This window comes from Teleopsis dalmanni, chromosome 1 (genome assembly GCF_002237135.1).
Source record: "Teleopsis dalmanni isolate 2A chromosome 1, ASM223713v2, whole genome shotgun sequence".
Classification (NCBI taxonomy): Eukaryota; Metazoa; Arthropoda; class Insecta; order Diptera; family Diopsidae; genus Teleopsis; species Teleopsis dalmanni.
In genome coordinates this window covers 133,587,786-133,599,820 of record NC_051846.1, presented here as the reverse complement: position 1 = coordinate 133,599,820, position 12,035 = coordinate 133,587,786, and the positions used below count along the sequence as shown (strand labels likewise).

At 31.3% G+C, this 12,035-nt stretch overlaps 2 protein-coding genes across 2 annotated transcripts in view; both read right to left on the bottom strand.

Annotated features, from left to right (window-relative positions):
- Positions 1–12,035, bottom strand: part of LOC119668811 (high affinity cGMP-specific 3',5'-cyclic phosphodiesterase 9A-like) — a gene marked incomplete at its 5' end in the record, with an annotated part of 242,153 nt that overhangs the window by 192,401 nt on the left and 37,717 nt on the right.
- Positions 2,011–3,971, bottom strand: LOC119668814 (probable cytochrome P450 313a4). Its single transcript, XM_038078460.1, has 7 exons — positions 3,637–3,971; positions 3,399–3,584; positions 3,267–3,336; positions 3,086–3,203; positions 2,773–3,027; positions 2,295–2,715; positions 2,011–2,231 (listed from the first exon to the last, which is right to left on the bottom strand). Exons 1-7 carry the CDS (start codon positions 3,860–3,862, stop codon positions 2,071–2,073), a joined length of 1,437 nt encoding a protein of 478 aa, XP_037934388.1. The 5' UTR covers positions 3,863–3,971; the 3' UTR covers positions 2,011–2,070.

Below are 12,035 nucleotides of genomic sequence, written 5' to 3'. Positions count from 1 at the left end.
ACAGAGGTTGAACTCAAAAGAGCAGCAATGACCTTAAAAAATAACAAAGCTCTAGGACCTGATGGTATCCCGACTGATATAACACACATTAATATACCTATATAACACATTAACACTGCAATTGTCAAATCCATATGACGTTTATGAAGTACCAACTTTTAAAAGACTATATGTAAATTTTACACGATATTTCGATTAGTCAGAAAAAATGACAGCCATTAGTGACAGCCATTTAGGTGAAGCTACTTTTGTTATTTTCAAAATAATGGATTCAAAACAATTTCGTGTGTTAATTTAACAGATCATTGCTTCTTGATGAAAAAAATACTATGCAAGCTCAGTAATGGCTCCAAAAGTGTTATCCGGACTCTGGTCCATCAAAAAGAACCATTTGTTCGTACGGACACCAATGATAGTGACGTTCTAATCGTTCAATTGAGGTAGTTACTCCAGAAAACATCATAAAAGTCCAGAAATTGGTTATATCTAATCGTAAACTGAAATATCTCAGACAGTATGTTAACAATTATGCATGACCATTTGATCATGAGAAAGCTCTTTTCAAAGGGGTTGCCGCGTTTACTCACAGTCGATCAAAACAACAACGTGTCGATGATTCAGAGCTGTGTTTGACCATGTTTACAAGTAATAAATCAGATTTTTTCGCATCGATATGTGAGAATGGATGAAACATGGATCCATTACTTCACTTCGGAATCAAAGCGATCATCATCTGAGTCGATTGCAGCCGGTTAACCACGGTTAACCGAAGCGTCCAAAGGTACAACAGTCAGTTGGGAAGGTTATGGCTTCAGTATTTTGGGATGCATATGGTATAATCTTCATTGACTATCTCGAAAAGGGAAAAACCATCAATAGTAACTACTACAAGGCATTAATGGATCGTTTGAAAGCAGAAATTGTGAAAAAACGACCACATATGGCGAAGAAAAAAATTTTGTTTCACCAAGACAATGTACCATGTCACAAGTCAATAAAAACGATGGCAAAATTGCAGGAATTGCACGAATTACACTTCGAATTGCTTCCTCATCCACCTTATAGTCCAGATCTGGCTACTGGGTATTCGCTGATCGCAAAAAAATGCTCGCCGGTACGAAATCATCTCAAATGAAGAAATAATTGCTGAAACTGAAGCCTATTTTGAGGTAAAAGACATATTCTTCTACAAGCATGGCATCGAGAAGTTAGAGAAGCGTTGGAATGATTGCATTGTGCTTGAAGGAATATTATTGATTAAAATCGATTTTTGGCAGAAAATATTTGATTTTTTTAGTTAGTCACAAGATTTATTGAATGATATGTTATTCAAGATTATTGCAAATGAGAGGCAAATGCCTGCTTGAAAGAGGTAATTTTCCAACAGTATGAAAAAAGCAACACCTGACATTGGTGTTATAAGCAAGAGAAATGGAAATCCGGAGTTACTAGATGCATTCCGGCCACTTTGCATGTTGAACACTGGAGGGAAGTTGTTGAAACGCTTAATAAAGTGTGGACTCGGAACTGCCATAGAGAAAGTTGGTGGGCTGCCGTCATCACGGCTTCAGAACAAGCCAATCTACATTAGAAGCTATTCAAGACATTAATAGCACATTAAAATCGATGCAGACTGAGACGAACGAAGAACAACAAAATCTTTTTAATGGAAAACCAACATAGTCACTATTGTGACGACATGGTGACGATGTGTAAGGCATTTTTAAACCTCCTCTCCGCCAAAAAAAAAGAAACAAAAAAAACATTCGACCGGTCATTAAATATTTTTAAAAGCACCACATCCTATAAATTTAATATTCCATTACTTTTCTCTATTTTTTCTAGTTACGTAAACTACTGGTTCGTAATATAATTTGAAATCATGTTTATTCGATAATAAAGTAGAACCATGTAAAGCAGACCATATATTGAATAAAATTTAATTTTATTTACAATTTTATTTTATTTATTTTATTTTAAATTTTATTAATTAAAAATAGACTTCAAAAAGTTTACTCAGGTCATATACAAACAATATACACACAACAAAATTATGGTATAATATAAAACTTATGATCTCATGCGAATTTTCAATTCGGGTTCCTGTACATATTTTAATGCTATTTGAGTCGTAAATCTGAGGTTCTCGAATTTAAAGTCTGTTTCAAATTTAAAGTTCCGAATAAGTCCACTTAATATGATTTTCATTGAGAACATTGCATATCGCGATCCTGTAAGCAACACATAATAAACTAATCTACATGTACATTTAAATTAGTTATGTAGGGGTTTACCTATGCAATTCCTTTTACCTCTTGAGAATGGAATAAATGCACATTTTTGAGCTTCTCCGAAGTTTTCAGCTGAAAAATGATCTGGATCAAACTTATTTGCATTTGGACCCCAAATATCGGTTCGTCGATGAAGATGTAGTATTGAGATTATAATTTGTATATTTTTGGGAAATACATCTTTACCAACTTGTGTATCTTTTGTAACATGACGTCCGATTATTGGAATAGGTGGAGCAAGGCGAAGCGTTTCATTTATTACACAATCCAAATATTGTAACTGATCTAACTGATCAAGCTCAGCATTAAAGTTTTTCTCAGGAAATACGTCTAAAACTTCCTCAAAAAGTCGCTGTTGGATTTCCGGGTGCATGGCCAACATAACAAGAACAGAATAAATGCCATTAGCTGTAGTCCCAAATGCCTACAATCAATGAAGAATTGTAAATATATTAAATATAAATACTTTATGTGTACTCACTGCTGCAACAATTATATTTGATTCACTTATTATATCATTCCATGTGAATAGTTGCTGTTTGTATAGTTTTATTGCTTGATCAATAAATATTTTTGGCTCCTTTTTTATAGAAAGTTCTGCAAGATCATCTTCGTTATTAGTGAATTCATTTTCTTCGTTTGTAAGCAAGAAATCCTCATTACTGGACATGTCATCTTTAGTATTTGTTATACTCTTTTCTGCATTAGCAGTTTTAGAAAGTTTTTTGAGAATCAACTGTAACATTTTAAGCAAGTTTTATATTTTCTGTGAAGGAATTAGAATAAATACTAACATCTTCGACGAACTGGTATGAAAATTTCTTAGCGTTTCTAAATTTCGAAAACAACTCCATTATGAAACCGAGTTTCATAAACGAAAGTATCGTATGAATTATTGTATATTCCAGTATGCTGCACATATGAAATGAATTTATTTCTATATATATATACTATTTAATTACTTAAATGACTTACACACAATAATGTTTGGCCACATCATTCGAAATCTGGTTACCTTTGTGCATGTACTTGCCCATAGTTGTTTCTGAAGTCAAATGGTTTATTTAATCATCGTTTTCTAATGTCAATAGTTCAATAGTTTTATACCTGCAGTTAATGTTAAAGTCATTGTTTGTATAGCATTGGGTAAATTATGTTCCTTATTGTCTACCAGTTCGCTACACTTTTCAATTATATTATTCTTAGCTTTATTAAAAATTGGAAAGAAACTCAGAAGCACTTTATTTGCAAAGGCAGGATTTATCAGTTTGCGATTCTTCGACCATTTATCAACTTTGGAAAAAAATAACTTTTAACATTTTAAAATACTTTACAATAGTAGTACCTCTACTAGCAACAAGACCGCCTTTAAAGGAACATCGAATAGAATGATAAGTACTTTCGGATTTGTTAAGAAGCTCTGGAGACCCTAAAACATTTGTAATAATCTCTGGATCTGCAGTCAGTATGATTGGAAACCATCCAATCCACAAACAAACAGTATAACTTTTACAATATTTAAAAATATAATTAAGTCTTGATGTTAAATCTTCAAAAAGGAGAAGATTCATTCATTAAATCAATTTAGTTTTCTATTAATATTTTTTACTCACTGTCCAAGCTCCGCATTCCGTATAAGGAACCAATTACAGGAAAACCATATAATACCGGGAAACTTAAACCGTATTTATAAATGTTTCTTCGCGTCCATATCCAATGAATCCACAATATGATAAAACCGGCCAGAAAAACGGAATTAAGAACTTTATAATTTTCCAGTGATTCCATATTTAGTGATAGCTAAACAGACATCTATTCCCTCGAGTGAAAATAGAATAATAATCCACATCATACTCTGTTACTTATATTATATTCGAAAAATACTGATTTAATGAGTTTTTTCGTTTAAAAAACAAGGGATGACATTTAGCGGCATCATAAGTACTATATAATTATTTGTTATTATTATAATTAATTAATTAAAAAATTAATCTATGATAGTAATTTTATACATAATCATTATAAAATACGAGGTGATTGTGAAGGAAAATAAAATAATTAGTTAATATACTGAGTTATATTACGCACATATAGATTAAATTTTATTGCAAACTACTAAACAAAAAATAAGCACAAAAAAGTTTAATATACGTTCCTAATGTACATTATTAAGACCTCAGCATAATCATAATGGAAGTCGAAAGGAATAACTTTTTTAATAAAATTACATTTAGATTTGTTCAGTGTATCGTATTTTAACACAAAATCTTAAATTCGTAGGCGTAGGTATGTTAGTATTGTCAAGTTTTAATTTCTTGTTGAAATTTATTCAAACTAAATCCAATATTTAATCAACATCGGTGAATAAATTAAAAAATGGTGCGCCCATAAGCTTAAGTTTTTATCAGGATAAACCAGTGACACACCAGTAGGTCTCGAGATCTTATAAATACGGTATACAATAGTTTCGACAGAACAATCCCAACTAAGTTCCATGTCATTCTATAATCTAGAGCATTATTACCGTATATACTTCCAATCTGAATGTAGCGAAAAGAGTGATTTAATATATCATAAAAATGTGGTTAGCGTTGATTGAGAGGAAGGAAAGCATTTTATTTATTATTATACTACCATTTTAAAACAATAACACAATAATTTTATTAGTGCTAAACTGTGATTTAATAGTGAACTTTCTTGTAATCCAGGTAAAGGAACTCTATCCATTCTTATGAACAGCATGAAAAAAAAAAGACAACTCTATTGGGAAAGGCTGGCTATCGTCCAGCAAATCCTTAAAAAGGTTCATCAAGACATTTTTTTTAGTACAATTAGTAGTACTAATTCTCTGGATTTTCACCGGTGTAATATGTTGTTAGTATTGAAAGAGTACAATCAGTTCTAAGTCTTTGCCATACTATTTTCTAAATAAAGAATTGTGAGTTAATTTTTTTAACCAGAACACGATAATCATATGAAATATATTTATTCCAAGTGACTTTCTGTTTTATACAGAAGTAATGTTTCAAATGTTGGATTTAATACTAGACTTTATTATATTTCATATCAGTTGTAGCTCAAAGGCTGTTCATTAAGATGAGTGTCGTCGATTAATTATGTATAGTGCTTGATTTTATATCATATCAAATATAAAATTACTGAAGAAGCAAAAAGAAGTAGCTTAGACTCTGCTCAATATCATAATTGAAGCCGACAGCAATAGTCGATTTAAGATATTCGACTATTAACTACAACAATCAGAGCAACTGTGCTGGCAGTTGAAGCAATAGTCCAAGCAGTAGTCGTAGCAATAGTAGAATCAATAGTCGAAGCAATAGTTAATATAATGACTGCAAGTAACTGCGGAATGTACGAGTATGTAGATATACCTCATTTGATTGCGTACAATCGGCACATAGCAAAATATGTACATCTGTTTTGTTATGTGCAGTTACTAACAACAGTTCTGTTCGTTATCATAACAAATTAAAAAAAAAATCTCTATAATTATTACAATTATAATTTAAATTTTTGTTTTTATATAACATGTAAAGTATGAATTATATTAATGAGTAAAATGTACTATTAGTTTTTTAATGAAAAATAATAGGAAAAGTACAATTTTATAGTACTTTAAAAACATTATTAAAAACTAAATAAATTAAAAAATTACTAAATAATAGTATAATGCAATTAAAAATTTATAAAAAATATTAATATTGTTAAATCCCAATAAGTAGTTATTAATTAATTCTATGATTTGCGTTCTCAATTCAATCATTAAATCAATTATACTGGAACTTATGTAAATAAATAATTTATGTCTTTATTTATGGATATATATACTTTAGAAATGAAAAATTATTATTAATTTAAAATTTTATTTGTTAATGGATCTATTGTTTTACAAGTCTTTAGTTAAAACGCATTCACCAAATTCAAACAACGGCATATCATCAGTCTGTTGGTCCAAAAATAGTGGATTTAGTTTAACCATCAGAATGTTTTCCAAAGTTTCATGATTAAGACGATTCCGTTGATCAGTTAAGATCAATCTGAGTGACGAATAAGCACGCTCTATTGTAACCTTAAATGTAAACGACATTAATTTTATTATTTATATCGTGCTAAATGAATATATTAGCTATTAGTTAAGCAATGCAAATAGTCAAGCAATTTTACTCGCCTACACTGAATTCGTTGCTCTCTATTAAATTTGCACTCTTTTTTTCAACGTTTTCCGACATTAAGAAAAGTTTTGATCATGGCACCACGATAACTAATTATTAATTGAAAATTAATAATTTTTAATTTCTAAAGTATATACAATATTGAAGCAATCCATTACCGTCGTTAAAAAATGGATTTAATAAATAATTCGTGAAAAAGGCTAGGAAAAGGAAAACCGACAAACGAAACAACTACAGCCAACTCGGAGACTCTACACAAACAGCTGCCAGTAAAAACGATCTAAAAGAGATGCACAAAATAATAAGGGAAATAAGCGGATTAAACACATTCAAGACATCACCAATTGAGAACGAGAGCGAGGAGCTGATCACATCGAATGATGAACAAATTAAACTGTGGAAAGACCCTTTCCTAAAAACTCTTCATGTTGTACAAAACTTACCTACTAATAATCTAAAAGACCAAAGACAGTTTCACCCAACTAGAAGAATCAAAACTGATCCGCCTTCATTTGAAGATATATGCTCAGCCCTTAAATCGCTTTGATTAAGAGCGTGAAAGCAAGCGGTTGTGATAATTTACCTGTCGAGCTCTTTAAAAATAACCACCAAACAATGACAGAGCTCTTATGTGAATGGTTTAGCAATATATAAGAAAGTGAAGAGATACCGAGTCAGTAGAAAGAGGCAACAATTGTTAAAATCCTGAAAAAGGGGAATTTAATTTTCACGAAAGCGTGAAAACTGGAAAGGCATCTGAATCTTATCTGCCGTCATAAAAATATTTGCTGTGATAATATTAAATCACATTGCGGAACATTTAAATAAGACAATAAAACCGCCGCAAGTAGGGTTTCGCCCGGGTCAATCATACGCGGATCACATCAACACGTTAAGAATAACTATCTGCTGAGGCGAACTCTCCTTAATACATTGCATTATAGGATTTTGAAAAAGGGTGTCCCAGAAAAGATCGTAAGCTTTATTAAAAAGCTTTATCACAAGCGCAACAATTTGGATTAACTCAATGCAACTCAATGTAAGCAACGAAAGTAGTTTCTCCAATGATTATGAACAAATTGAGGATGTTGCTGAATTTGAATATTTGGAAAGCCACTTAACAACTACAGCGACGCACGCGGTGATATTGAAAAAAGAATCAAGAAAGCAAAATATAAATGATAACTGATGGAAAATTAGATGAAGGGTATTTCTTCATAAAGTGGGGTGATGGAATACTTGTGTGCGAAGTAAATAGCAACATTTTGAAGAAAAACAAACTAAATAACAGATTTTGACATATCAATTTTTTAATACTATTATTACATTTTCCAAATATATTGAAATTATTAATAATTTAATATAACTATATTATGGAAAACTTTTTCCTCACTTATTCGCTTTTTTCTCACTTTCAAGTCTCTGCGATACTATTTCCAGAGTAAAGAACTTGCGATCATATGTACAAGTTGTTTCTTTAACTACTATATGATATTTATGTACAATACATTGATGTAGTTATTCTTAAAAAGTGTTTTTTTTTTCTTTTTTTTTTTTTGGTTAAGAAACAATATTTCACATATAAGGTACATTCAATATCCGTTATGGAATTGGAAATCTTAATATTGTACCTTAATGGCTGTTGATTGAGATCACTGTCGTCGGTTAGATATGTAGAATTCTTGACTACATATATTATCAGACGAAGAAATAATTACAATTATCTACACTTTTCGAATCGAAATTTTATGGAATATATACATATTTTGTATATTTTCCGAATAAATTTGAAGTTCCAAATTTCTCGGAAGTGACACCCCGTATTAGAAATAAATGTTAGGTGAAAATAGTGCTAGTATATATCAGAATAATGCTAATTTAGTAAATTTTTATACTTGATTGCAGATATTTTAATATAAACTCTTATACTCTTACCTTATATTCCTTATTAAAACATTGGTAGGCAAGAGAATTAGCCACTTATCGAGTTAAAAGTTTTAAAAAAGTGGTGTATATACAAAACGTTTTCAGTTTGAAAAATTTTTATACTATAAAACTTAATTACCAGAAAGAGTTTAAATAACATTCCAACATTTCTATGATTCTTTACAATTTTCAAATCTTTTTCATTTCTCATATGTAGCATATATCTTTCTTTTACATGTTTTATTTTTATAGTGAAATAAAATACACAATAATTATATTAATGTTCATAAAACTAAATATATTGAATAAATAATGCGTATGCTATTTGAATTTAATTTTGGGTATAGTTCCGCCTTGACAACAGCACATTGCAGATAGTTCACAGTTTATTCACCTCTCATGAAATAAGAGAACCAGATGAAGAAATAGCACATATTTCACATATTTCCTTCCCTGTATGCACAGAGGTTGAACTCAAAAGAGTAGCAATGACCTTAAAAAATAACAAAGCTCTAGGACCTGATGGTATCCCGACTGATATAACACACATTAATATACCTATATAACACATTAACACTGCAATTGTCAAATCCATATGACGTTTATGAAGTACCAACTTTTAAAAGACTATATGTAAATTTTACACGATATTTCGATTAGTCAGAAAAAATGACAGCCATTAGTGACAGCCATTTAGGTGAAGCTACTTTTGTTATTTTCAAAATAATGGATTCAAAACAATTTCGTGTGTTAATTTAACAGATCATTGCTTCTTGATGAAAAAAATACTATGCAAGCTCAGTAATGGCTCCAAAAGTGTTATCCGGACTCTGGTCCATCAAAAAGAACCATTTGTTCGTACGGACACCAATGATAGTGACGTTCTAATCGTTCAATTGAGGTAGTTACTCCAGAAAACATCATAAAAGTCCAGAAATTGGTTATATCTAATCGTAAACTGAAATATCTCAGACAGTATGTTAACAATTATGCATGACCATTTGATCATGAGAAAGCTCTTTTCAAAGGGGTTGCCGCGTTTACTCACAGTCGATCAAAACAACAACGTGTCGATGATTCAGAGCTGTGTTTGACCATGTTTACAAGTAATAAATCAGATTTTTTCGCATCGATATGTGAGAATGGATGAAACATGGATCCATTACTTCACTTCGGAATCAAAGCGATCATCATCTGAGTCGATTGCAGCCGGTTAACCACGGTTAACCGAAGCGTCCAAAGGTACAACAGTCAGTTGGGAAGGTTATGGCTTCAGTATTTTGGGATGCATATGGTATAATCTTCATTGACTATCTCGAAAAGGGAAAAACCATCAATAGTAACTACTACAAGGCATTAATGGATCGTTTGAAAGCAGAAATTGTGAAAAAACGACCACATATGGCGAAGAAAAAAATTTTGTTTCACCAAGACAATATACCATGTCACAAGTCAATAAAAACGATGGCAAAATTGCACGAATTGCACGAATTACACTTCGAATTGCTTCCTCATCCACCGTATAGTCCAGATCTGGCTACCGGCTATTCGCTGATCGCAAAAAAATGCTCGCCGGTACGAAATCATCTCAAATGAAGAAATAATTGCTGAAACTGAAGCCTATTTTGAGGTAAAAGACATATTGTTCTACAAGCATGGCATCGAGAAGTTAGAGAAGCGTTGGAATGATTGCATTGCCCTTGAAGGAATATTATTGATTAAAATCGATTTTTGGCAGAAAATATTTGATTTTCTTAGTTAGTCACAAGATTTATTGAATGATATGTTATTCAAGATTATTGCAAATGAGAAGCCTAATATTCTTCTTAAAATGCTTGAAAGAGGTAATTTTCCAACAGTATGAAAAAAGCAACACCTGACATTGGTGCTATAAGCAAGAGAAATGGAAATCCGGAGTTACTAGATGCATACCGGCCACTTTGCATGTTGAACACTGGAGGGAAGTGGTTGAAACGCTTAATAAAGTGTAGACTCGGAACTGCCATAGAGAAAGTTGGTGGGCTGTCGTCATCACGGCTTCAGAACAAGCCAATCTACATTAGAAGCTATTCAAGACATTAATAGCACATTAAAATCGATGCAGACTGAGACGAACGAAGAACAACAAAATCTTTTTAATGGAAAACCAACATAGTCACTATTGTGACGACATGGTGACGATGCGTAAGGCATTTTTAAACCTCCTCTCCGCCAAAAAAAAACAAACAAAAAAAACATTCCACCGGTCATTAAATATGTTTAAAAGCACCACATCCTATAAATTTAATATTCCATTACTTTTCTCTATTTTTTCTAGTTACGTAAACTACTGGTTCGTAATATAATTTGAAATCATGTTTATTCGATAATAAAGTAGAACCATGTAAAGCAGACCATATATTGAATAAAATTTAATTTTATTTACAATTTTATTTTATTTATTTTATTTTAAATTTTATTAATTAAAAATAGACTTCAAAAAGTTTACTCAGGTCATATACAAACAATATACACACAACAAAATTATGGTATAATATAAAACTTATGATCTCATGCGAATTTTCAATTCGGGTTCCTGTACATATTTTAATGCTATTTGAGTCGTAAATCTGAGGTTCTCGAATTTAAAGTCTGTTTCAAATTTAAAGTTCCGAATAAGTCCACTTAATATGATTTTCATTGAGAACATTGCATATCGCGATCCTGTAAGCAACACATAATAAACTAATCTACATGTACATTTAAATTAGTTATGTAGGGGTTTACCTATGCAATTCCTTTTACCTCTTGAGAATGGAATAAATGCACATTTTTGAGCTTCTCCGAAGTTTTCAGCTGAAAAATGATCTGGATCAAACTTATTTGCATTTGGACCCCAAATATCGGTTCGTCGATGAAGATGTAGTATTGAGATTAGAATTTGTATATTTTTGGGAAATACATCTTTACCAACTTGTGTATCTTTTGTAACATGACGTCCGATTATTGGAACAGGTGGAGTGAGGCGAAGTGTTTCATTTATTACACAATCCAAATATTGTAACTGATCTAACTGATCAAGCTCAGCATTAAAGTTTTTCTCAGGAAATACGTCTAAGACTTCTTCAAAAAGTCGCTGTTGGATTTCCGGGTGCATGGCCAACATAACAAGAACAGAATAAATGCCATTAGCTGTAGTCCCAAATGCCTGTAATCAATGAAGAATTGTAAATATATTAAATATAAATACTTTATGTGTACTCACTGCTGCAACAATTATATTTGATTCACTTATTATATCATTCCATGTGAATAGTTGTTGTTTGTATAGTTTTATTGCTTGATCAATAAATATTTTTGGCTCTTTTTTTATAGAATGGTCTGCAAGATCATTTTCATTATTAGTGAATTCATTTTCTTCGTTTGTAAGCAAGAAATCCTCATTACTGGACATGTCATCTTTAGTATTTGTTATACTCTTTTCTGCAGTAGCAGTTTTAGAAAGTTTTTTGTAAATCAACTGTAACATTATAAGCAATTTTTATCTTTTCTGTGAAGGAATTAGAATAAATACTAACATCTTCGACGAACTGGTATGAAAATTTCTTAGCGTTTCTAAATTTCGAAAACAACTCCATTATGAAACCGA